Source organism: Mobula hypostoma, chromosome 6, assembly GCF_963921235.1.
Source record: "Mobula hypostoma chromosome 6, sMobHyp1.1, whole genome shotgun sequence".
Classification (NCBI taxonomy): Eukaryota; Metazoa; Chordata; class Chondrichthyes; order Myliobatiformes; family Myliobatidae; genus Mobula; species Mobula hypostoma.
This window is the reverse complement of record NC_086102.1, coordinates 129077503-129104933: the sequence shown is the minus strand read 5'-3', so window position 1 is coordinate 129104933 and position 27431 is coordinate 129077503. Positions and strand designations below refer to the sequence as shown.

Genomic DNA, 27431 nt, shown 5'->3' with positions numbered 1-27431 from the left:
ACTTCAAACTGTTCAGGTTCAAAGCAACCGGTCTGTCAATACTCGGAACTGTGTCTCTTTTTGTTACTCTCTCTCTTCTTTCATTAACATTTTGAACGCTTCTCCCTTTGTCTCTCTTATCTCTCTCATCAGCATCAATCTTCTGATAACTTGTTTTTTTTCGTCACACTGCAAACATCAGGTGTATCGACCAGAGCAGGCCCATGCTGTAGAGCCGGGCAGATCTGGTTCACAAGGTCATAGGTGGTCAGGATGAGGATCTGGGAGGATGAAGTGATGAGCTCCATTACAGCTGGATTGAACCATCACTTCAGGGCAGGCACCTTAGTGTTCTTGGAGCTGGGTCGGTAGGAGATGGTGAAGTTGGATTGCTTAAAGTAGGTGGCCCAGCAAGCCTGATGTGGGTTTAGTTGGCAGGTCTGTTGAATGGAAATGAGGTTCTGGTGGTCAGTCCGGATAAGGGCGGGCTGAATGTTTCTCATCAGCCCCATTCCGCCAAGGCTCATTTGATGGTGAATACTCCACAACAGTGTAGTGATTAGCTTGTGTGAGAAGAAGGCACAAGGGTGTGTCTTCCCATCAGGTCCTTGCTGGGAGCGGATGGCCCCAGTGCTCACATCAGATAATTCACCTCGACCACAAAAGGTCCGGAGGTTTTCCAGCTGATGACCTGGACGGTCATTCCATAAGTCGCTTGTCAATTCAGAGGGCCAGAGTGAAGAGGCTTTCGAGGTCGGTGAGCATCTCCTGGGTAGACAGCTCACCTTTCAAGTGATTGAGAGGCCGTGATGGTAATGGGCCAGCAGGGCTTGTGCACTCCAGCTGCATTCTGGCGTGAGGGTCCCGAACCATGGTGTAACCCAGCACTGAGTGTAAGCACTTGATGAAGGCAAAGTATGTGAACCACTTCACTCCTTCCACTTCCTGGATGATGGAAAACCCAGTGCGTCTCAGCTGTGGTTTACTCATATTTATTGCAAATGGTGCCCAGTCAGAAGAAAAATTATGAAGGCAATCCATAACATACAGAGATGGCTGGAGCTTAAAGTGTACGGGGACAGGAGGTTTGGGGATCTGCCGAAGCGTTTGGGCACCAGAATCCGGGGCTTGGAGGGAGGAGGTTGACGGGCACAGGGTTGCCGTATCAAGACAGACAATTAGCTGAGATTGGCGAGCAGATGGTCAATGGTTTCCTACTGCTCCTGGACCATGTGCTCATGTCACCTGATGACTTCCGCTCGGCAAGCAAACTCTGCTGGGTCAATTGCTGGTGCACCCTTCATTGTCGTGGAACAGGTCAGGAATTTATTATGCATACATTCGTTTTTGGCAATGGATTAATATCAGAAGCCATTTTTACATGGAAATCCATGGTATCAATCAGGTAGGAGGATACAGGTATTTGTGCAGTACTGGGGAGTGTTGCCTTGTTCAAATCGAGCTGAGAGATGGGATGGAGGGAGTGTTGGCAGTCCATTTTCAGAGGGTGTGGGGGGAAAGAATGTGGACAAAGTCTGGATGGGTTGGTTTAACCGGGAAAGGTGCATGATTGGGAGCAGGCGGGAGTGTTCGCTTTGGTGTGGCAATACACCCAGGAGCAAATAAATTGGAATTCTTCCTCTAAGGGCAGAGACCTTTTAATATTTATGAGGGAGGGAGGGAGGGAGGAGGAGAGAGAGAGGGAGTAAGGGAGAGAGAGAGGGAGGGAGGGGGAGGGAGAGAGAGAGAGAGATATTGAGAGATTGATTCTTTATGTGAGCGGGTGAAGGCTACCAATGGGAAATGCAGCTGAGGCTTCAATTCAGATCAGCCATGATCTTATTAAGTTGTGGGGCAGGCTTGGGAGGCCAGGTGGCCTACTCCTTCCAGATTCTACCTTTCACCTACACACCGGAGGCAATTAACATCGGCCCATCAACCCCCAAATAGACCATAGAACTTAGAACTCTCCAGCAAAGTACAGGCCCTTTGGCCTACAATGTTGTGCCAACCTTTTAACTGACTCATAAGATCAACTTAACCCTTGCTTCCTACATAGGCCTCCATTCTTTCATCATCCATGTACATATCTAAGAGTTAATTAAACGCCACTAGTATAATTGCCTCCTACCGCCACCCCTGGCACGGCATTCTATGCACTCACCACTCGGTGTGTAAAGAACTTACCTCTGACATCCCCTCTGTACTTTCCACTTATAGACTCACTTTCAAGGACTCTACAACTCAGTAACATTTATTTTTAACATTATTATTTGCATGGTTTGCCTTCTTTTGCAAATTGGTTGTCAGTCTTTGTTACTTCTGATATTTCATAAATTCAGTTTTATTTCATTATTTTTCTGTAAATGCCTGCAAGAAAATGAATCTCGAGGTAGCATATGGTGACATATACACAGTTGGATAATAAATTAACTTTGAACTTTGCTAGCCAGGAGGTAGACGCGGATGGGATTGGCTAAGGTGGCCCACCGCCTCGGCTCCTTTTGAAATGAGGACCCTGCGTGCTCCAGCTTCTGTGCCGAATGAGAACAGTCACCACACAGAATGGAGTTCTCTACAGCATTGTGAGCTCCCCGAGGTCTTCCCTCTTGGGCTTAGATGCTGAAAGGGTCAACGGTGCTCACTTTTATATTGTATCCCCACAGGAACAGAGGGAGGTCAGCAAAGCGGCATTTGATCTTCAGTACTTCAAGATACAGCATGTGAGTAGGTCTCCTGCTGGCACTGAGAACAGGACAAAGGAAGAGAACGCCAGGGAATGGCAGGGTGTCCTTTGTGGTTTGTTTAGGAAGGTAGTGGGGCAAAATGTACAACTCCCTCCATTAACCCCCACACGCGGGGCATTTTAAAGCAGCCAATTAACCTACTCATTCATCTCTGGGATGTAGACGGAAACCAGAGCACTGGGGGGGGGGGGAATACATGTGGTAATGCGGGGGTGGGGGACATACAAACCCCACCACACAGGCAGAGGCAGAGGTCAGGACCAAACCAGGTCTCAGGTGCCACGAGGGAGTGGCTCTGCCGGCTATCACCACGCAGAGAAATTCGGTTTTATTCTTCCCTTCCCTCACTAAGTCCAAGTGTATGGTCTGCCACCTCAGAGATCCCTACGTGTAGCAGAAAAAAAACTTTCCATTCCTTAGTCAGAATGTGAGAAAGAAAGTCTTCTCCTCAAGTTTAACAGGACCAATAATTGTCTGTTCTGCAAAGTATTAAGGCTAAGTCTAGTCAAGGTCAAGTGGTTTAATTTTCTGTGAGGGTTGAATTTGATAACCTCCACTGCTTTTATAGCAGTTTTCAACTAGACCTTTACAAAAATAGAAGTAATTTTCCATTACATTCACAATTGCCACAAGCAAATCCAAATGCCACCACACTTGAAATCAGGGATTGTGCTTCATGAGACCTTCCAGAATATTTTAATTAGCTGAGCCTGAGGAGCTGTGTGGTCAAATCTGCCATTTCTGTCTGTTGTGCTGGCCACGAGTTCACTTGTGGGTTAGTATGGGAAAGTTAAAGTTTCGAACTGTCATATAGATGAGGTATTAAGCTGACACCCTAACTGCTCTCTTTGGCAGACCCAAAAGACCCATAGCAGTCTATTGAGGAAGAACAGGGGAGTTATACTTAGTGGCCTGGCTTTGGAGGTGGTGCAGAGGAGGTTCAGCAGGTTGATTCCAGAGCGGATTAGCCTGTGAGGAGGGATTGAGTCGCCTGGGACCCTACTGGATAGAATTTAGAAGAATGAGAGGGTACTTATAGAAACATATACAATTATGAACAGGTTAGGTATGATGGAGGCAGGAAAGTTGTCTCCGCTGGTAGGCAAGATTAGAACTAGGGGGACATAGCCTTAAGGTTTGAGTGAATAGATTTAGGTCAGAGATAAAGAGAAATCGCTTTTCCCAGAGAGTAGTGAATCTGTGGAATTCTCTGCCCAGGCAAGCAGCAGAGACTACCTCATTAAATATATGTAAGGGCCAGACAGGTTTTTGCATAGTAGGGGTACTCAGATTTATGGGGGAAAGGCAGGTAGGTGGAGCTGAGTCCATGGCCTGATCAGCCATGATCTTATTGAATGGTGGAGCAGGCTTCAGAGGACAGATGGCCCTCTCCTGCTCCTATCTCTCATGTTCTTTTGTGCTGCCCAATACTTTACTTCAATCCATCCCATTAAAGGTGGTTACTTTGCTGTTACCACATTCCTGCTGGTGGGAGTATGCTGTGTGAGATTTAATGACCTGACTCCCACAGCAGTGACTGGATGTCATCGGCAGCAGATTGTCCAAGGACATCCTGAATTCACAAACTGCTGCATTCCACATGAATATAGTCAGCATGGGAACAGACCTTCGGCCCACAGAGTCTATGTTGACCATCAACCGCCCATTTACACACTAATCCTACTCTCCTCACCTTCCCATCAACTCCCTCCCAGAGTCTACCACACACCAAGTAAGTAATGCAATCACTGAAGAGGTTGTCTATAGATGGGACCGCTGGGTGCTGTCGAGGCTGATCCAGGATCCACATATCTTGGTGTAGTGTGGGCAAGACTAAGTGGTTAGTGCTTGGGTCTTCTGGTGTCCATTCTCTCTTTCTGCAGCTGCTGCTCATTCTCTGCAGCACAGTGGAGGTCGCCCTCATGTAGCGCTGCTCTGTCTTGAATAGACTACCTCCAGGTGCGCCTACTGAGTGCAAAGTCTTCCTGGTTTTCAGATGGAGGGTTGAATTTCTCCAGGCTAACTTTGATGTTGTCTTTGAAGTGTTTCCTTTGCCCACCAGGTGTTCAACTGGGAGTAAAGGATGTGTTTGGGGAGACATGAGTCACGAATCCAAATGACATGGCCGAACCATCAGAGTTGGTCTTGCTATATTGTGATGGCAATGCTGTCCATGTTGGCCTCCTCCAGTAGGTTGTGTCCGAGCACCTGCCCTTCCACCTACACTGGGGGCAACAATACACAGCAGCCAGTTGACCCACCAGTCTGCATTTCTCTGGGCTATGGGAGAAATCCAGAGCACCCCAAGGAAATCCCCCCGTGTTTACGGGAAGAGTGTACAAACTCCACATGGACAGTGCGCGAGGTCGGGATTGAACCCGGATCTGCAGGGGGCAGTTCCACCAAATGGACCACGGTGCTACCAGACCCTCTTTTTGAATTGCCTCTTTGAACTCTGCAGTCCCTGTAATGAAGCTATGTCCTGGGTAGGATATTTCAAGACATCTGTCATGAGATCTTCCTTGCAGCTAAGTAGAACGCAGCATGCAAAGTCTCATTTTGTTCCTCATTGCCTGGTAAAGCACAAACCCCAGAGGTTTCATTGCCATTGATATTTATTTGTAATCCACAGAACAACCTTTCCAACAGAGAAATTCAGATCACCATGAAAGCGCCTGAGCAGCGAACGATGGAAGAGCTTGAATTGCTCTTAGTTGTGCTGAGATCTTTGCTAAGCTTCAGACACTACAGCAAGCCCTACCAGCTTCTGCTGGCAAAAATAATGAGATATGAACGGTAGGTAAGCGGAATAGAGACACCAAAGGTGAGGCGATTGGACGTACCCTTCTAACGAAGGGCTTTGTGTGCAAGCTGCACTGGGGAAGAGCGCTGTGTTCTATCCACACTCTCTATTAGAACTGGCTAACTACACCATCTGCTCAAATGAGGGCTAGTAAATTATGTTCTCCAAGTGAGTCTAGAAACCATAGAAAAACTACAGCACAGAAACAGGCCTTCTGGCCCTTCTTGGCTGTGCCTACTTCCTCATCTAGAATTCCAAGCAATGATTGAAAGATCAAGGATCAAACTTATTCACTGTATACATTTACGTGCATTAGGAACTTGCTGTGGTGTGTCGGTCAGGATGTAACATGCAACAAGAATACAACTTTCAACAATTATAAAGAATAGAGAATTATATAAAAATGAAATTAGTGGTTAAAGTGTGGATAGGGAATAACATATTCATAAATACCTGTACGTATTTACAATGTAGACAGCATTATAAAGAGAGATTTAAAGTGTGTACAGTGCAGTGCAGTGACAGGTTTAATAGATACAGGGGGTGGGTGGGGGGGGGGTAACTAGAATGGTTGATCAAATTAACTGCTGTGGGGAGAAACTTTTAAGATGGTGTGGATTTTGTTGTAAAAGTCCTATAACACTTTCCAGAAGGGAATTTTTGGAAAAGGCAGAGGGGAATGCCCAAAATGATTCTTCCTGCCTGTTTGTTTGTCCTGGATGCATACAAGTCCTGCAGTGATGGGAGACTGCAGCCAATGGTCTTTTCTGCTGTGCTGACAGGTCACTGTAGTTTTTTTATATTGTGAGAAGGTGCTGCACCAAACTGGACAGTAATGGATGTCGTGAGGGTGCTCTAGATGGCAGTGAAGAATTGCATCTTCTGGGGAAGATGGAAGTTTACTCAAAGAGACAGGAACAGGGGTTTTGGGTCACAGGGTAAAGGTGAAAAGACAAGTAGCCTGTTCTCTATTCGCTGCAGCGATCTCCTGCCCCATCTTGATCCAAATTTATATTAAGTTCCTCGGGGTCAATATCATAAATGACCTGACTTGGTCCAACCAAGCAGAGTTCACTGCCAAGAAGGCCCACTGGTGCCTTTACTTCCTGAGAAAACTAAAGAAATTTGACCTGTCCCCTAAAACCCTCACTAATTTTTATAGATGCATCACATTCTTCTAGGGTGCATCACAACCTGGTATGGAAGTTGTCCTGTCCAAGACCGAAAGAAGCTGCAGAAGATCATGAACACGGCACAGCACATCACACAAACCAATCTTCCATCCTTGGACTCACTTTACACCGCACGCTGTTGGAGCAGTGCTGCCAGGATAATCAAGGACATGACCCACGCAGCCAACACACTTCTCATCCCTCTTCCCTCCGGGAGAAGGCTCAGGATCTTGAAGACTCGTACGGCCAGATTTGGGAACAGCTTCTTTCCAACTGTGATAAGACTGCTGAACGGATCCTGACCCGGATCTGGGCCGCACCCTCCAAGTATCCGGACTTGCCTCTCGGTTTTTTTTGCGCTACCTTACTTCCCATTTTTCTATTTTCTATTTATGATTTATAATTTAAATTTTTAATATTTACTAATTTTAACTATTTTTAATATCTTTAATATTCAATATTTGTAATCCAAGGAGTGTGAAGCGCAGAATCAAATATCGCTGTGATGATTGTACGTTCTAGTACCAATTGTTTGGCGACAATAAAGTATAAAGTAAATTTAGTGGGAAGATCCCACTTGAATGTAATCAGGTAAGCTCTGGATGATTCGATCAGTATACTCCATGAAGACCACAGACCACCAGGTTTCAGAACTGCTGACATTTATATTCAACCACACAGAAAATAATAAATCACTCTAACTGGTTAAAGCATCTCAGGGCATCAGTATTCTGTCCAAACTGTACCAATGCTCAATGGTGGAACAATAGCAAGTGTGGAATCATTGCTGGCAGGAGGAAATGCAAAGGCCTGTGTCACGGTTCATCCTGAGCAGCTGCATGACAAAGGACCCTCGAATCTATGGGCTGTTCCCCGGGACACACAGAGTAGCGCGCGTCAAGTGCAGCTAGGAGATCATCAACTCGGTCAAAGACGCTCTTGGGTCCGTCCGAAACTTGTTGGTCTGCCAGCACCATGAGATGTCGGTAGAGGAATGCTGTTGACTGGCACGTTCCGGACTACAGGAATATGCACTGTAGCCTCGTGCAGTCCCTGCCAGGGCTTAGCGGAGGAGGAGCACCGAGCAGGGTCTTTCTGCTACCGGACGGGGAAGGGCCCCTTCAGACCTTACAGCAATGTACCACCCAGGCGGTCACAGAAGTGGCAACAGTGCTATTTTTTAATGCCGTTTAACACTACTTAAAGCATCGTCTACAAATGTAAGAATGAAAAGGCAATGCACAGTTTATTCTTGGAAACATTTTTATGATTATTAAAAGCAAGAGGACATCTGCAGATGCTGGAAATCCAAGCAACACACACACACAGAGCATTTTGTGTGTGTTGCTTGTGATTATTACATTTTATTTTGGATAAAAATACTCAGGTCACTAGATTACTGCTTAGTGTGGGGAAAGAACCGCAGGTGGGCTCTGGCGTTTCCTTGTTGAACTCTGCCTTCAAGCTCATTGGAGATTTTCATTCTGATTTGTTATCCATTATTCCTGGAATGGCTCCCTCCCTCCAAGGCTCCATGCTGTAGAATTCCTTACCCAAACCCCCAGGTCTCTCCCTTGGAAATTGTTCCTGCAAGCCCATCTCTCTGGCTCTGTGGCTGCCTCACTCTCTGTACCTTGTTATCCACATAGTGCTCATTAAGCAGCAATGCTGCGTGAGGCCAGTGGTTACCATGCGTTGCCGGCTTGGGACGTGGCCCGGTGGCAAGGTGGGGGGAGCGAAACAAAGGGTAACGGGTAAGGGGAAGGGAAGCACGTTGGCGTGATGCCGAAGGTGTTTGTGGCTCCTTCCCCAGGTTCAGGAGGAGGAGGGTGATTACAAGGAAAGGCGATCCTGCAAACAGTTTCTACTTCATCTACTCTGGCGGTGTGAGCTTCACAACGGACCAGGATGGGAGCAGCGCGTTTAAGGAGGAACAGCCAGCTGATCTACGCAAGGGGGCCAGTTTCGGAGTGAGTGTTCTCAGTGTATGTTCCTGTGTAGGGAATTCCTGGTGTGGGTGGGTGGGTGTGTGTGTGTGTCTGTGTGTGAGAGAGAGAGAGACCCTGATTATTACAGAGATTGGGAATTTGTGTGTGTGTGTGTGTCGCTTAAAATTACAGTTCAAAGTTCAAAGTAAATACATTATCAAAGTATATATGTGTCATCACATACAACCCTGAGGTTTGTTTTCTTCTGAGCATTCACAGTAAATACAATAAACTTAATAGAAGCAATAAAGAACCGTACTCAAGAGGACAGACAAACAACAAGCTGTGCAAATACTAAAGAAAAGAAATAATAAATAGATAAGCAATAAATATATAAGTGATAAATATCGAGAACGTGAGATGAAGTGAGTTCATAGGTTGTTGGAACAGTTCAGTAACTGGGCAAAGGTTGAAAGGTTCAAAAAGGTCATTTTATTATTAAAGTATGTATGTAGAATACAACTCTGAAATTTGTCTTCTCTAGATAGCCATGGAATATAGAAAACCATATAAATAATTGAAAGAAAAACATCAATTTCCCCCCCCCGCACGAAAAGAAGAAGAAAAAAAACTTGCAAACCCCAAACACCGCCAGCCCCTCCTGCCAGTCGGCAACAAGAAAGAGTGGGTAAGAACACGGAAGAAAAGAGCTGGAAGAGGCCAATATGTACTGCTGTCCAACCCATATATCTCAGAATTTCGATAACATCTCTGAGAGCATCAAGACCCGGTGGCCCCTCCGAGGGCAGTGACTCGAACCAGTGGCCCCTCTGATGTCAGTGACGCGAATCAGTGGTCTCTCAGAGGACTCGAACTAACGGCCTCCCCTCTCTGAGTGAAGTTGAGTGAACTTATCCCTTCTGGTTCAAGAGCTTGATTGTTTCTGAATCTGGTAGTATGGGTCCTGAGTCTCCTGTACTTTCTTCAAGGGTGCTGGGGATCCTTAATGATGGATGCTGCTTTCCTGCAATAGCACTGCTCAATAGTTGGGAAGGCTTTACCATGATGGTCTGGGTCATTTCCATTACTTTTTGTCGCCTTTTCCATTCAAGGACATTGGTGTTTCGACACCTGGCCGTGATGCATCCAGTCAATGTACTGTCCAGCACACATCTATAAAACTTCGTCAAAGTTTTAGATGTTGTGCCAAATTTTTGCACATTTGTCAGGAAGTACTGTAGAGGCATTGCCATACGTTCTTTGTAATTGCACTTACAAGCTGGGCCCAGGACAGATCCTCTGAAATGATAACACCAAGGAATTTAAAGTTGCTGACCCTCTCTTATCTCTGTCCCCCGATGGAGGACTGGCTCTTGGACCTTCAGTTTCCTCCTGAGGTCAATAATCAGCTCCTTGGTCTTGCTAACGCTGACTGAGAGGTTGTTGTGGCACCACTCCGCCAGATTTTCAGTCACATCCCTACATGCTGACTCATCACTACTTTTGATTCGACCAACGACAGTGGTGCGTCATCAGCAAACTTAACATGGCATTGGAGCTGTGCTTATTCTCACAGTCATGAGCGTAAAGCGAGTAGACGAGGGGGGTTAGCACACAGCCTCATGGTGCACCTGTGCTGTTGGTGATTGTGGGGGAGATATTGTTGCCAATTCAAACTGACATTGGGGTCTGCAAGTGAGAAAACCGAGGATCCAATTGCACCAGCAGGTATTGAGACCAAGATCCTGAAGCTTATTGATTAATTTTGAGGGGATGGTAGTATTGAATGCTGAGCTGTAGTCGATAAAGAGCATCCTGATGTACTCATCTTTGCTGTCCAGATGTTCAGGGTTGAGAGAAGAGCCATTCAAAAGGCTTTTGCTATGGACCTTTTGTGCCGGTAGGCAAATTGTAATGGATCCAAGTCGCTTCTCAGTGACTTACAGAGAAAGGGAATCCACTGTGTGTGTGTGTGTGTGTGTGTGTGTGTGTGTGTGTGTGTGTATGTGTGTGTATTTGTGTGTGTGTATAGATTACAGAGATAAGGAATACACTGTATCAAAATGAACTACAATTAGGGATCTTGCTGGGCCCGGATCAGCAGCCTCCCTGGACGATCTCCAGTAGCTGACATTGCCGAAATGACTTGAGTGACGCAGGCACATCCTGTTTGCTTCAGGTTCAGGGACCCTGATGAAACTCATTGGTTCCCCTTGCAGGAGATACCTGCACTGAAGCGCCTGCAAAGGAACTTCACTGTGGTCTGTGTGGAGGACACTGAGCTGTTGGTTGTGGACCGGGAGGACTTCTTTGCAAACAAACTGGACCAGGTGTTGGCGGAGGAGGCTCATCGTCGCTTTATTTTCTTCAGGTAGAGTCATTCCCTTACTCTTATGTTGGCCAAGCTAAAAACAAAGGAAGCATTTTTTTTGAGTGATGTGGTCTGATTTGCAAAGGAGATAAAAAGCAGCCAATGTGTGCACTGGGAGCTAGTCACAGTGCCAGAGTCCCGGGTTCACTCCTGACCTCGCTGTCTGTGTGGAGTTTGCACAGACTGCGTGGCTTTCCTCTGGCTGCTCCCATTTCCTCCCACATCCCACAGGCACGCGGGTTGGTTTGTTAGTTTGCCTGAGTAAATTGCCCTTTTTGTGTAGGTGCGTGGCAGAATCCAGGGGTAGTTGTTGGGACTGTAGGAAGAATGAAGTGAGATCAATGGTTCTATAATTCCACAAGCAGCCTGCAATCCTCAAAGGTTATGGAGTCTGCTCCTGTTGCCTTTGTGTTTCCCATTTTCTGGTGCAGCTGTTTGTGGCACATGCAACCAGAAGTTGCCAGTGTGACCTTATTTGTACATAGACTCCAAATTTAGGTAGCTGAAGATTTGGAGATGTTCACAGCTCCAGACTGGTGAGAGTGCTTTACTGATCATTATGGATTCCGGAACACCCAGTCTACTTCATTTCTAAAAACTTAAATGTAAACACGACTTCTTTTATTCTTCCAGGTCGCTTAACCTTCTGCAGTCACTGCCTGACAGTTCCATTGAGGTCTTGTCCGACCATTCAACAACTGAAGAGTTCCTCTATGGCCAGGTTATCCCACACAATATAGACAACCTTATTTTTGTGATCAAGGTGAATGCTTAGATTAGAGCTAAAATCACCAGTTCCTAGACTTGTCCTTTGTGTTTACAGGTTAGGTTTCAGATGCTGGATTTCCGGAACTCATTTAGAATAATGATGCCTGACTTTGGATGTTATGTTTTATTCATAATCAGAGATCATGTTAATATTTTGGAATTTATTTGGGATCCTAGGATACAGTAAAGTGTGTATGGCTACATTAAAAACACAGTCCATGCAATGGGACTCGACAGCCACTTATAAGATTGCATGAGCAATTATGATAAGTTACTTGGAATTGTTAAAGGCTTAAACGAGCATAGCGATTAAATCTTTTACAAGGCAATGTCATGGTCTGGTCTGTGAAGTCCGTATTCCAGTTCACGGTCTGGTCCATCGACCCTTGCTCCAGGTTTTCCTGTCTACCCTGTTTCTTTTCTTGTTGAGCACTAATTGAGGCAGCTGATGCTAGTTTGGGCTGGCTGCATTAATACCTCCAGAGGCCCGGATGTGGCTGCTGGATTATTCTTGTCCTTACTCCTTGTATCCCTTCCCCTGCCTTCTGTTTCCTCGCCTGAAGCCTTGCCTTGTCTTGCCGGTAACTCTCGCCTCGCCTGAAGTTCCTGAATCGCCTTGCCTTGTCTTGCTGGTAACTCTCGCCTCGCCTGAAGTTCCTGAATCGCCTTGCCTTGTCTTGCTGGTAACTCTCGCCTCGACTCGCCTGAAGTCTAGTCTTGGAGCCACCCTGTACCTAGCTCCCATCCTGTCTCTCGCCTCCATCGGGTAAGTCAGGCCGTCTTGCCGTTACCCTGCGGTTGGTTCTGTCCCTTCCTGTACCTTGTCTCCGTTGGGTAAACCAGGCCGTATTGCCGTTACCCTGCGGTGGGTCCTGTCCCTTCCCGTCCCTTGCCTCCGCCAGGTAAGCCAGGCCAGATTACCGATACCCTGCGGTTGGCTCTGTCCCTTCCTGTCCCTTGCCTCTGTCATGTAAGCCAGGCCAGATTGCCAATACCCTGCGGTTAGTTCTGTCCCTTCCTGTCCCTTGCCTCCGTTGGGTAAGCCAGGCCAGATTGCCGTACCCTGCGGTGGGTTCTGTCCCTTCCTGTCCCTTGCCTCCGTCGGGTGGAGATCCGCGCCCTGCCCAGGTGATCCGCGCCCTGCCCAGGAGGAGTGTCAAGACCCCAAGCCTCTAGCCGAGCCGAGCCTCAGGCCTCTGGTCTCGCCTCAAGTCTCAAGCCTGAAGACTCCAGCCTCGTCCTGCCTGCCAGCCAAGTCACGTCCTTGCCTGGTTCTGGGGTCCGACCCAGAGGCAAGACCCAGGTTCTGGGTCCTTGTCCAGTCTGTGGCTCGGAGTCCAAGCCCTGGCTCCTAGCTCTCTTGTCCTGTCCCGTTCCGGGTTCCCAGTTTTCGTGTCCATGTCCTAGCCCTCACCCTGTATCCTAGTCCTATCCCTAGTACTTCAGTGTCTGTGTCTTGCGCTTGGGTCCGTTCCCAGCCACCACCTTATGTCAGGCAAACCTTTCTTCAAATTGGTAGGTTATACACATTTAACTTGCTGCTGTTTTGTGAATTTTCATCCTGTCCCCAGAAGTTTTCCCTTCATTTAGTTGCATCAAATATCCCTGGAATGTAGGAGAATGAGGGGATAGATGACAGGGGTAAACAAAATCATGAGAGGTATAGATAGGATAATTGTAGGCAGGCTTTTTCCCACTGAGGTTGGATGAGACTAGAACTAGAAGTCAGAGGTTAAGGGTGAAAGGTGAAATATTTAAGGAGAACCTCTTCACTTAGAGCGTGGTGAGAGTGTGGAACAAGCTGCCTGTGGAAGTGGTGAATGCGGGTTTGATTTCAATATTGAAGAGAAATTTGGGTAAGTACGTCAATAGCAAGGGTTTGCAGGGCTACGGTCCAGATACGGGTCGATTGGACGAGGTGGTACAACAGTTCGCCATGTATCAGATGGGCAGAAGAGCCTGTTTTTATGCTGTAGTGCAGTATGACTCTAAATCAACACGACATTTACCTTTTTTCTACTCACAATTCTCAATGCAAGTTCCGATAATGCAGCTTTGTGTCACGTAAAATTGTGATACGTTTTCTAGGAATGCAACTGTCCTCTTCCGTAACTGGGAGGGGTCACCTGTGTAACCTTGTTGAGCCGGGAAAAGAAGGACCAGTTCTTCCTGATGGAACATCCTCTTTCCTTCCTACCTGCTGACCTTCGACCAACATGAGTTAACCATGGAATGCACGCTGAGGAACTGGTGTGAGTGGCGGTTCCTGATGCTGATTGGCTGCCTGCTGTTTGTCTCACCTCCGTTATGGGCGGTTTGTTCCTGCTTTATACCATTAACATTTATCAACCAGCCCCTCGCTCCCTCCGGCCCCTAAACCCTCATATTTGGGGGTTCCCAGTTCCCTCCCCCAGGACCCTCTCTGATTATCTCTGTCCATCTACAGGGCCGCTTTGTGATACTGCGACTGGTGGATCTGTCTCGGTGTCCTTTCTACCACAGATACATTGGCCGGGAGCTGCCTTTCATCAAAAGCATCCACAAAGGCATAGAGTCCATTGGTGAGAACTGGGAAATCGCTGAACGCACGGGGAGCTGCTCTGGGAATGACCCTGGCTGGTGGAATTATCTGTGCTTGAAGGACTGGAGTGGGAGAGAGGTTTTTAGAAGCTGGTTAACACACCATTGTATCACTGGTTACAATCCATTGAGAACCGGAGCTAATACAGTTAAACAGCAAGGGCTGTACATTGTAGTTTTTAATTCCTTTGGGTGTAGGAGGACAACTGTATCCATGAGTAACAATGTGCGGATGCTGGCAGTCTGAAATTACAATAGAAAATGTCAGGAATGCTGAGCAGGTCAAGCACTATCTGCAGAGAGAAACAATCGTTAACTGTTCAGGTCCGTGAGCCTTCATAATGAGCTGTTCAAGGTAAATGATGGATTTGAAGGGTAGACGTAGGGAAGCTATCTCCCATGGTAAGAGACAAGAGTGTATAATGCAAAAACTTGAGCATGCATCTACAGAGATAGAATTGTACAGCATAGAAGTAGGCTCTTTGGCCTACCATGTTTGTATAGACTAAAATTCTTTTCTATACAGAGTCATGGAATTGTGAGGTGAGGGCCTCTGTTGGTCAGACTTAACCATGGGTATTGCATCCTAGCTGTCTAGATACACAAGCCTGGGCAGTACGATGTGGAGAGCAAGCTGTTGCCCATGTAGCAAGCTCCCCCTCTCCACGCATCTGATGAACTCAAAGGAACGGCAGAGACCGATATAGTTTGGTACCAGCAGTGCTGTTTGAGTTGCCAGTCAGCATTGAACTCGATCGAGGACTGCCTTAGAGACTCCAATGCTGGATATTTCCCTCGGGGTTTACTCTAGGCCTTCCCCATGAGTGGGTGTAGCCGCAAGGCAGCGGAGGTTTGAGATCAGAATTTTCCTTCTTCTAGATGAGCTGGCAACCATAGCTAACAAACCCATCTGCCCAAAGTGACTGGTTTTAAGGTGCTAGTAACCCGCCTTTGCCCCTTCTCCTGTCAGTAGAAAGGTTCCGCCGGGCTTAGTAGCTAAGCCACACATGAAGGCCAGGAGCTGGACTTGGCTGTCAGAGGCTACTTGAGGCACACACCATTGGGAGCATTTAATAGGCACTACCACCCCCAGCTATAGCCTTAAGGAACCTTGAAATTGTATAGCATTGAAATAGGCTCTTTGGCCTACTGTGTTTGGATAGACCATCATTCCTTTCTATATTTATCTCTTTTGATTGAACTAATTCCATATTCCTATAAGCCTGTTCATTCAACTACCTGTTTTCTTTGATGCCTTTGTGTGAAAAGAATATATCCCTTTAAATCTTGTCCCTGACACTGCAAACCTGTGCCCTCTAGTTTTAGACACTCCTACCATGGAGAAGAGACTCTGACTGTGAACCCTATCTGTGTCTGTCTTCAGTTTATGTATGTCTGTCCTGTCACCTTTTAGACTCCTTCACTGCAGGGAAAGCAGGCCTTCCTTAAGCCCAATTTATACTTCTGCGTCAAATGTACACCACAGGTACCGCGTACCCTACGCCATAGGGTGATGGGCACCTCCCCAAAAAAGTAACTCATGCGTTGTGGCAACGCAGACCGCAGCAACTGTAATTGATCTGCTTGGTAGCATTGCATTTTTGGTGGTGAATTGCAGAGCGACACAGACACAACTACGCATGCTCGCTACGGCGTAGGGCTACGCAAAAGTATAAATCAGACCTACGACATAGGCTACAGCATAGCCCGTACACACAAGTATAAATCAAGCTTTATACTTTAGGGTCTCCAACCTAAGCAGCATCTTTGTGAATCGTCTCTGCCTTAATGACATCATGTTGGGGGGGGCCCCTAGCTCACATAAAGGGCAGTGGTATTCCAGAAGGAGCTGTGGGGGGGGCTTGGTTGAGATTTTGGACATTTGACATAGCTAGATCAAACAATTGCCAACAGTTGGACCGGGAAGGATTTATCTGGCTGAAAAAAAGTGATGTTGTGATCATAGTTGAACAGACTCGGAGGGCCTGTTGGGCTCCATGTCCTGCGTTCTCACAAAGGAGCACACAAGGACACAAGACATGGTCCAGGCCCCTCGAGCTTGCCCTGCCATTCAACATGATCACAGCTGATCTACGTCGGGGCCCTGTTGTCCTCAATCTCCTGACCTTTCAAATGTTTGACTACCTCCACTTTAAATATTTCCAGTGATCAAATTACTCTTTTCTGTTTAAAGATTAGCTTTATTTGTCACACGCACATTGAAACATACAGTGAAATGCTTCATCTACGTCAAATCAAATCGGTGAGGTTGAGCTGGGGGCAGCCTGCAAATGCTGTCGTGCTTCCGGTGCCAAAGTAGCATGCCCATGCTCACTTGACTGTCACTGGAGCACCCAGAGGAAACCCACACGGTCACGGAGAGGACATACAAACTCCTTACTGACAGCAGCAGGAATCGAACCCCCAATGGGGGTCACTGGCACTGTGAAGCAATTGCACTAACTGCTACAATGCTGTGCCATTTTCACAGCTTCCTGGGCCAGAGAGTTCCAGAGATTCTGCGAGAAGAAATTTCTAAGGAGTTCAGTTTTAAATGACTGGCCCCTTATCTTGAACTTGTGACCTTTGTTCAAGGCTCTTACACTGGTGGACACATCTCAACAACTACAGACCCCAAGTCCCCTCCTCAGGGCTCTTTTGAACCTTATGTGTGTCAATGAAGTCAGCCCACATTATTCCAAGCCCAGCGTATGCCTGTCTGTACAAATGTCTTCCTCTTTCTTGCTGATCAAGAGGCCTTCAGGGTTAACAAATCAAATACTGACCACCTTCTATGTCCATTGCCTGTGCATCACCTCTAGTGAATCCTTGCTGTTAAATTGGGTCAGATTTGCTGGTGATGATACAGACTGGATTTGGGGCTGCCCAGACAGCACGGGAAGGTAGGTATTGTCACTGCGCACTGCGCTCTGCCTGAGCGAACACAGCAAGAGTGGACGTGGTCACCGACATATCACAGCCTGGGTGCAATAGGCAGGCACAGCATCTTACAGTGGCCTGCGTGCAAGTCCAGAGGCCCTTTGGCAGGTGACAGTGCAGATAGATAGTGCAGTTAGGAAAGCGTTTGGGATACTGTTACGTTTTTGGTCGGGGCTCGGCAGGAGAACTGTGTGTGGTTCTGGTCACCACACAACAGGAAGGAGACAACAGTGTGGGGAAGGTTCACTGGGATGTCACTTAGGATGGAGCTGTTTTGGTTAGGGAGGGAGATTGGAGAGATCAAGCCTATTGTCTCTTGAGCGGAGCTGGTTAAGAGGGAACGTGTGAGAGGTATATAAAGTTATGGACGGTATAAATAAGATACACAATAGGAAACATTTCCCTTATCAGAAGTGAAAGAAGCTAAAGGACCTAGTAGGTTTGTGGTAAGGGGTGAGAGATTTGGAGAGGAGATTGTTTTCACCCGGAAAGTGGAGAGCACCTGAGATGCTCTCGCTGACGGAGGGGTGGAAATAGAGTCACTCTCAGCATTGAAGAAGTGTCTAGACGGGAACTTAAAGAACATAAAACGTTAAAGCACAGTACAGGGTCATGATCTGACTCGAAGGTCAATCTAACCCTTCCCTCTCACATAACCCTCCATCTTTCTATCATCCATGTGTCACTTGCATTAATGGCTTCAGGCCAAGTGCTGGGAGAGGGATGTGATGGGTTTCCATGCTGTATGTTGCTATTAGCCTGCCCTGACGGTGGTGACTCCATCAAACGGACAGGCCACAGTCGAATGGCATCATTAAAGGGAGCAGCTAAATCTGATTAATGTTTGAGACTGACTTAGCCATTGATTAAGTCGGCTTGTGTCTTCTAACTGACTTAAAGATGTCTTTGCTTGGAGATGCTGTAAGGCAGATGTATTTCCTTGTTTTTAACAACAGCTACCTTTAAGATTGATAAAGAATTGATGAACTTAACGAGTCGGAGAGCTTCATTGTATCAGCGTCAGAAACAATCATCCAACCTGTCTAATAAGGGAGACCTTTCTGAGACCTTTAGACGATCCCATCCAGGCAACAACAAGAAAGATAGCAAAGATTTTCGTCTAAGCAATTCCTCTGTAATACAGGATTCAACACCTTTTGGTTCAACTCCGAATGTAATAGTGGAACACTGGAATCCTCAAGAAATGGGCAGGTACACTTGTCAATGTAGCTTCTGCAATTTGATGACTCATCATTATTGTAAGTGAAGCCACTAATCACGTTTCTTGGAATATTTAACCTCCCCCCCCCCACCAAGCCATTTAAATAATATTGAAGTGGGTTTTTAGAACATTAGAAAGTTTTTGGCAAGAAAAGGCCATTTAGTCCAACAAAGCTTGCCAAATTCCTATTCACATAGTGTGTTGAAATAACTATTGAGTTTAGATTTGTAAGTCTCTAAGGTACTACTGCCAACTACACAACTAAGTAGTGTCCACAACTCGCTGTGTAAAGAAAAGCTTCCTGATGTTAGTCTGACATCTCCCTTTGACCAGTCTCCACCTATGGTCCCGTGTCCTTGATGACGGATTAATTTTGAAGCAGCAGCTGGAATCCACTTTACTTATCCCCTTAATGATTTCAAACTCTTCTATCATGGCTCCTGTCATTCTGTGTCTGCTTAGGCTGAAAAGATTTAATTTGTTCAATCTTTCTTTATAACTCATACCCTGTGGAGCTGGAATGAGTCTAGTCACCCTTCTCTGAACTCTCTCCAGTGCCTTTACATCCCTCACACAATATGGAGACTAAAATTGTACTCAGTACTCAAAAGCGCATCATGCAGCTTCAGGAGAATGTCTGTAGACTTGAGCATCTCTGAGCGCATTATATAGCCCAACATTCTACTAGCCTTCGTCATCGCTTCTGTGCATTGTCTGGGATGTTGATAGCGATGAGTCTACCGGTACACCCAAATCCTCATACAGTGCACTTTCTAACTCAAGACCCCCCCACTGTATATTGTTATAAAATATTTCTACTTCCGATATGCTAATACCTTACACTTACTTACATTAAATTTCATCTGTCATTTATCTCCCCACATCTCGATTTTGTTTAGATCTAACTGTATTGATTTTGCTGCCGGAATGTTATCAGCCTGTCCACTGAATTTTGTGGCATTGGCAAACTTTACTAGTTTGTTTGTTATGTGCTTATCCAAATCATTAATGTAAATTAAAAACAGCAGCAGTCCCAAAATATCAAACCTAGACAGCCCCCCCCCCACCTCTCGTTACAGCATCTTAGAGGAGGAGAGAGAGCTGCAGGTTTAGGAAGTCCAAGGGTTTAGGACCGAGAAGAGAAGCTTCTGGAAAATCTCAGCAGGTCAGGTAGCAACTGTGGGGAGAGAAGCGGTTCATGATACAACCCTGCTGGGGTTTCTCCAGAATTTTCTGTTTCTGCTTCAAATTTCCAGCATTTGCAGATATTTAAAAATGATTTTCTTTCATTCGAGTTTCAGCCTTGAGTAATTGAAGATGCTGCCATCAGAGCTGGAATGAACAACAGCCCCTTTGGCTCACAATGAGTGAATTATAAAAGTATACTTGCAAGATGGCAGTAATCTGGAACACTCCTTCCATAAGGCTGTGGATACTCGTTCAATTAAATTTAGGGAAATGGTACTAAGAATAGCCATAAATGATTTAGGCTTGAGGGGCAGATGGCCTTGGTTACCACATTCCCACTTATTAATTTTCCTTAAATCACTTGAAGGTCAGAGTGGGCTCTGGATAAGTGGCCGTAAGTTAAAGTACAGATCAACCTGTTTGTAATCCCATGAAATATTTCCCTGTGCTTACAGCGCCATCAGTGTACGTTCCGTAGACATTCCCTTGACTTCGAGGAAGCTGGCAGAGCGGCTTTCCACCACCCGCCTTTCACAGCTCCCCAAAGCCCTGGCAGTCGCTGTCCACATGCAAATCGATTCAATTCTACCAGGAGATGTCTTTGTAAGTTTTTACCGTAGCGCTTTATTTGTCACGTGTACATCAAATCATCGAAACACACGGCGAAATGTGTTGTTTGCATCAAAGTCCAATACAGTCTGAGCTGTGTTGGGCTGAGCTCGCCTCACAGGTGTCGTCATGTTTCTGGTGCCAACTTGCTGACCCTAACCCGTGCATCTTTGGAATGTGGGAGGAAGTCAGAGCACCCAGAGGAAAGATGCAATCACGGGGAGAACATGCAACCAGCGGGGAGAACACGCAATCACGGGGGGAACACGCAACCAGCGGCAGGAATTGAGCCCTGGTCTTGTAGCTGGAGCTGCAAAGCGGGGTGTTAACCGCGACGTTACTGTGCCATCCACACTTTGTAAGTGTCCCCAGATCTCTGGCAGACTCCAACTATTTGTTGTCAGTAAAACCCACAGCGTCGGAGAATCAAAGAGATATACAGTGTGGGAACAGGCAATTTGCCCCACTGAGTCCATGCCAACCATTAACTACTCATTTTTCACTGTTGCTACATTATTCCCACGTTAAAAATTTGTCCCACACTCTCACCAAAGCTGCCACTCACCCAGACACTAGGGGCTAATTTACAGCTCGTCTCCGGGAAGCGGGAGGGAACCGGAGCACCCGGGTGGAATCCATCTGGTGGTAGGAAGGATGTGCGGACTCCGCACAGCCGGAGCTGGAGGTCGGGATCGAACCTGGGCCTCTGGCGTTGTGGGGCAATGGCTTTCCCAGCTCTCCCGTTGTGCCATCGGAACGTATCTTGACTGGAGTAGTGCTGCTACCGTTATTGAACCTACTGTTTTGGTCACATCTCCACAGCTAACCTCATGCAGTATTGCTAATCTCACTCGATTCACCCTGACTGTGGAAAACAGCCCGGGGGTCAGGGTTGCCAGTGCCCTGGCATTGTTCAAACTCACCTCCAGAGTGTGGCTGCAATCAAATCTCGGAGATAAATCACAGCAGCAGTAAAATCTCAGTGATTTTTGACCATGTTCCCTGAACGTTTCTAGAACATAGAGTAGTACATGCACTTCAGCCTATGATGTTGTGCTAACTTTGTAATCTCTGTATAGTAAAGGTTGAATAATCCTTAATCCGATTATACAGAAATCTGGGACCCTTCATCAGAATTGGGAAAAAGAACAAAATTCATTAGTTTTGGTTAGCAGAAAAGTGTGCGGAAGGGGAAATGTAGAGCAGAGGGAATACCTCTGATAAGAAGAGACCAATTGGCTTAATGGGGCATTTAAAATCAGATTAAGCTTCTTGTTTGTGTATCCAAGGGGTGTTGCTAACTGTAAAGCAGATGCCTTGAGTGTAGCCCTGCTCGAACACCTTGAATGGGCTTCAGTACCGCATTTGGATGTTATCCACTCCCAGAAGATTGAGATCTTTATCTCGCAAGAAGCATTGAATCATAGAGTTACGGAGACAGGTCCTTCAGCCCATCTTTTCCATGTCGGCCAAGGTGCTGCGCTGGTTTCCCTATCCCGCATTTGGCCCCTGACACTCCAAACCTTTCCTGTCCATGTACTATCCAGATGTCAGTTTGGTTGGCTGAGGTAAAAAGTGGGGGGGGGGGGGCGCGAAGACAGGGCCTCAGCATTAGGCCTCGTCTAATCATGCCACTTGTACTCTCACATGGGTTCACCTTTGCCGGCGTTCCACCATTCCAATAGTTACTTAGCGGACCAGCCATTCACAGCTGGCTGTGGCAGGACTGGATTGCATGCTTTGCTCTGTCCATAGCATGCTACCCTCCCCACCATGCCCCAGGATGTAGCTTATGTACGTTGGCGTGTTACTTCGAATTGCTGCTTGAACCCTCAAACAAAGATTGGGATCCCAGCTGGCACTGGCAAGAGAGGGATAGCCAAGTCAGAAAGCTGCAGTGGTGCTGTGGTCTGAGTATCTTCCACTGAAAGCATCTATTGAGTTGATAAAAGATGGGTGCCTTATCTGGGATCCCATTCAGCACAATGGCAGTGTCACACAACGTGATAGACTGGGTAGGCTGGGTTTGTTAATCTTAGAGCAGAGGAGGTTGAGAAGGGACCTGTTTGGTGTGTGTGTGGGCTGGGGGGGGTTACAGAATTATGAGGAACTTGGGGTAAATAGTGAGGAACTTTTCCCCCTTAGAAGAAGTGCTTACAACCCAAGGGCATAGGTTTAAGCTGAAGGAAATAACATAAGAAATGGGAACAGGAGTAGGCCATCTGGCCCTAAAAGAAAGGAATTGAAGAGCATTTGAGGAACCTTTTTAACCCAGAGGGGTGGTTAAAATCTGTAACATACTGTCCAATGAAGCAAGGACTCTCACAGCATCCGGAAATTAATTATATTTGAAGCCCCATGGCACAGAAATTGAAGGCCAAGTACAGGGGAATGGGTTGGTACAGATGGTTAGCACAGACAGAGTGGGCTGAAGGGCCTGTATGGCTCTTTGCGCTACATTTGATGTTTCCGCCAGCTGACTGAGGGTCCTAACAGCATTCTGCCTACAGGGCTTGCATCAATACTTCAGGCCCAACAACCTTAAGGACAAGCGGGCCTTCAATATCAAGAGTGTGGGCACCAAGGTTGTGAGGATTGACATGGAGACCTTTGCCAACATAGCCGACCACAAAACCCTGCAGAAGGTCAGGAATCTGCAGTCTGTTTACCCCAGGTGAGAAGAGAGGGCGCAGCAGAGGGGGGGAGGTGGGCTGGAGGGGAAGAAGCCCATCACGTACGTAACAGTGGGTGCATGCAAGTGGGGCATCCTGTGCCAATGACTGACCAGCTCTGCCATGGCAGGAAGATCCAAGGGCAACTACCTGGCAGGGAAGGAGGGATTAAGCAGAAGTCAGATATAAAGTGCGCAGTTTAGTGCATTAGGCAAGTGCATTGTTCCATAGAACATTACAGCACAACACAGGGTGTTTGGACCACAATGTTGTGCCAACATTTTAACCTGCTCAAGATCAATCTATCACTTCCCTCCCAAATGGCCCTCCATTTCTCTTTCAACTGCATGTCAATCTAAATGTTACTTAAATGCCCCCTAATGATTCAGTGTCTACCACCACCCCCGGCAGCATGCACCATGCACCCACCACTCTCTGTGTGAAAAGACGTACCTCTGACATCCCTCTATACTTCCTGCCAATCACCTTTAAATTATGCCACCTTGTAATAGCCATTACTGCCCTGGGAAAAACTAGAAGCACATTGTGCTCAGTCTCTTCCCCAGAGTAATAAAATGGACCAAATTATCTGTCGTTGATCTGCAGACATCAAAGGAACTCTATTATTATTTGTGCATTCAAGGTCTGTGGGCTTCGCAGGCTGAGCCAGCATTTCCTCACCATTCGTTGCCTTTGAGAAGATGGCGGTGAGCTTTCGTCTCGAACCGCTGCAGCCCCTGAGCTGTGGTTGCACCCACAATTCTGTTAGGGAGAGAGCTCCACAACGTTGACCCAGCCACAGCGACGGAATGGTGATATATTTCCAAATCAGGACAGTGCCCAGCTCGGAGTTAACTTCCAGCTGGTGGTGTTCGCTGTGCCTTTACTCCTCTTGCCCTCTAAGCTGAGTAGAGGTGGTGGGTTTGGAAAGTGCTGCCGTGCACCCCGTAGATGGGACACACTGCTGCTACTGTGTGTCGGTGAATGGATGTGGATGGGCTGCCTCTCTCTGGTGGGCTGCTAGAACGTGTGGTGTCGAGTTTCTTGAGTGTTGTTGAAACTGGAGGTTGTGTCTCTGGCACTATCCACTGCACCACTGTACGACACTGTTTGCCAACTGTATGTCCATGCTTGTTATTTTATTTATGCCGCAAATTCAACAGCTCTTTGACACATCACATCACCATCCCCCTCTGCTGTGAACTCGCTGCAGGCAATCAGTTCACCTCCATTCTTCTGACAACCATTGTTCAAAGTTCAAAGTTCAGAGTAAATTTATTATCAAAGTACATATATGTCACTAATACTACCCTGAGATTCATCTTCTTGTAGACATTTAGAGTAAAATAAAGAAATACAATAGAAACTATACATAACAAAGACTGACAAACATCCAATGTGCAAAAGAGAATAAATTGTGAAAATAATGAATAAAGAAGTAAATAAATAATACTGAGAATGAGTTGTGGAGTCCTTGAAACTAATGGCCATTTTCACTCCCTTTTGCTTACAGCGATAACGAGCTCTGTGAGCTCTTCATCAGGAATAACTTCTGGAAAACCTTTAAGAAGGAGATGATTGCCAAGATCACCAGCAGTTCTCGCCGACGTTCGGCCGTTGGGAAAGCTGTGTTGTCGGGACAAGGGGAGGCCATGTACGAGATTGACAAAACTGGCCTTCTGAACCTTCCTGAGATTGCCAGCAATCCATATTCTGTTTTCTCAAAACCTTCATTTTACGTAACTCCTGCTCAAAGGGTGAAGGAAGGCGAGGACCTCAAATTACCAGAGATAGATCTCCAGTTAATACACGGTGTGGAAAAGATTCCATCTAATTTAAAGCACGCATTGTTCTGAGCAGGCCACTGGTGTTCTGGTTCACTCTTTCACTTCCTTGCTTTAGTTTGTTGTCTTGTTTTATTTTTTTCTCTCCCCCAACAGTGTTCATTGTAGGACCCTGTACAGAGATTTTGCCCCACGTTCTTTGTTCTTTCGTACATTTGCACCCTATTTTGCTTAAACCTTGTTACAATACCATCAAGAACCCACTCCTGCAAAGGCCCAGTGCTATTCAAACTTAATGTCATGAGGAAGCAGTAAGATCCAAGCTACTAAAACTCAAAGTCATACGACAAAACCCAGAAACTCACACTCATTGTTATAACCTTCCTGTACCACTGACCTCAAAGATACACACCCACCATTAGGGTCATAAACACAAAAAAAAAACAGACCCAATTGCACAAGATTCAATGAAACAAACTCAATGCAAGGATCTAGTGCCTTAAGGCTGAATGGTATAAGATCCAATGATATAGAACTAATGTCATAAAACAGTACCATAGACTACGCTCTAAGACAAATGCCGCAGACACAATCATATGGACTCCACTGCTTCCCTTTAAAACCAAATAATATGGACATAGTGTAATAAATATGCAAAACAATAAGTCAAAATGCCTTAACATGCAATGCCATAAGATATAATCATAAAGATCCCACACTTGTAAGACCAAGTGCCTTAAGACCCCATAGTATGAAGCCCATGCTGTAAAGATGCAATGCTATAAGTCAATAAGACATAGTCATAAACACTTCAAAGTGGGGTTGCTGTGAAACCAAAGACTACTGTACAAGACCTGATGCCCCAAGATCCAATGTAACTGCCCCAGTGTCAGATCTTTGAATTCCGAGCTCATAAACCCCAGGGCCATCTAAAGTCGAAGCCAGAACGATCCACTTCCACAAACACAAAATATGATATCACAATGTTGTAAAATCTCATTGTCATGTGGACCCAGGGTCAGAAGGGCTCACTGTCACTCCACTGGAATTAATCAGAGGGACACTGTTCCTCCTTGTGGTACCAGGAGAAGCTATTACAAAAAGCCATACAAGTTTCTCCTCAAACTGAATAGAAGGGCCTTCCTGGTTTTTGTGTAGATATTGGAGCTCAAGCCCATTCCTGGTTAGATTTGAGTGAGCTTGTCCGATAACTCCAAACGAAGAAGTTGACGGTAGAAATATCGTAATGTTGGCGATGCAAAATAAACTTCTGAAAAGCAGCTTATTCGGGTAGCTTTCAGTAATTTGTAAGATTGAAGTTACTGGTGCAAAGTGAACTTTGAGGGCAGTGGACAGCATTTCCAGACACACTGCAGTCTGAACGGCTCACCGGCACCTGAACCGTTAAATGGAGGATCACAGAGACCCTGGGAGTGTGGGATGGTGGCAGGGTGAGGGGTGAGGGGAGAGGGGGGAGGGGGGTGCAGGGTGAGAAAGCCAGTGGTGGTGCAGATATATCAACATTCAGAATGCTCTTTACGAGGAAAACACAGTGAGGAATGAGGGGTGAAATACTGAGCTGAGGGGCTCTGGGGCTGGGCGGCTGAACTGGAAACAAGAAAAATCACAAGAATGCAAGACAAGCAGGAGCAGGAGTAGGCAACCAGGCCCCTCATGCCTGCCACGCCATTCAATTCAACCTACCCCAGCCTCGACTTCTGTGTGCCAGTCCTCACACACCTCAAAATCTTCCAATCCTTCAAAAATATATCTGCCTCCACTTTAAGTACTTCGAATGATCTGGCCTCCCTGGGGCAGCAAATTTCAGAAACTCACCACCCTCTGAAAGTAGAGATTTCTACCTACCTCAGTTTTAAATGACTGACCCCCCCCCACCTTATTTTCTCTTGTCCATTACTAGTGGAATAATCTCAACATCTCCCATTTAAAGCTCCTTTAGCATCTTGTACGATTCAATAAGATCACCATTCAGTCTTCTGAACTCTAAAGTATACAATAACCTTCTCTAACTGGGATATAGTCTGGTGAACCTCCTTTATGTTTCCTCCAGACCTGCTATACACTAAGTGGCCACTTTATTAGGTACACCCGAACACCTGCTAGTTAATACAAATATCTAATCAGCCAATCACGAGGCAGCAGCTCGATGCATAAAAGCATACAGACATGATCAAAATATTTAGTTATTGTTCAGACCAAACATCCAGGATGGTTTGAGCATCTCAGAAACCGCTGCTCTCCTGGGATTTTCATGCGCATCGGTCTCTAAAAGTCATCCAGTGAGCAGCAGTTCTGTGGGCAAAGACATCTTATTAATGAGAGAGGCCAGACGAGAATGACCAGCCTGGTTCAAGCTGACAGGAAGGTGACAGTAACTCAGATAACCACACGTTACAACAGTGGTGCGAGAAGGGCATCTCTGAATGCACAACATGCTGAACGTTGACGTGGAATGGCTACAGCAGCAGAAGACCACGAACATACACTCAGTGGCTTAATAAAGTGGCCACAGGAGGTACCTAATGGAGTGGCCACTGTATATCCTTTCTTGGGCAGGAAGACCAAAACTGCGCCATGGTATTGTGGCCTCAGCAACACCCTGTCCAATTGTAACGGGAACTCTATTGTAGAGTGTATGATTAAGATG

At 46.4% G+C, this 27431-nt stretch overlaps 1 protein-coding gene across 1 annotated transcript; it reads left to right on the top strand.

Moving 5' to 3' along the window:
• Nucleotides 1-1178: 1178 nt before the first annotated feature.
• LOC134348751 (cyclic nucleotide-binding domain-containing protein 2-like) lies at nucleotides 1179-26036 on the top strand. The gene is made up of 10 exons (XM_063052553.1): nucleotides 1179-1241; nucleotides 2646-2702; nucleotides 5359-5522; nucleotides 8515-8671; nucleotides 10849-11000; nucleotides 11634-11763; nucleotides 14215-14387; nucleotides 20154-20301; nucleotides 22818-22981; nucleotides 24493-26036. Exons 1-10 carry the CDS (start codon nucleotides 1179-1181, stop codon nucleotides 24833-24835), a joined length of 1551 nt encoding a protein of 516 aa, XP_062908623.1. The 3' UTR covers nucleotides 24836-26036.
• Nucleotides 26037-27431: the final 1395 nt, after the last annotated feature.

Bases quoted from the DNA above. Each gene is read 5' to 3' on its own strand.
- LOC134348751 (XM_063052553.1), top strand. From the start codon at position 1,179: ATGGTCAATGGTTTCCTACTGCTCCTGGACCATGTGCTCATGTCACCT. The intron at 2,703-5,358 runs GTGAGTAGGTCT...TGTAATCCACAG, and splicing joins AGTACTTCAAGATACAGCAT to AACAACCTTTCCAACAGAGA. The intron at 20,302-22,817 runs GTAAGTTTTTAC...TTCTGCCTACAG, and splicing joins TTCTACCAGGAGATGTCTTT to GGCTTGCATCAATACTTCAG.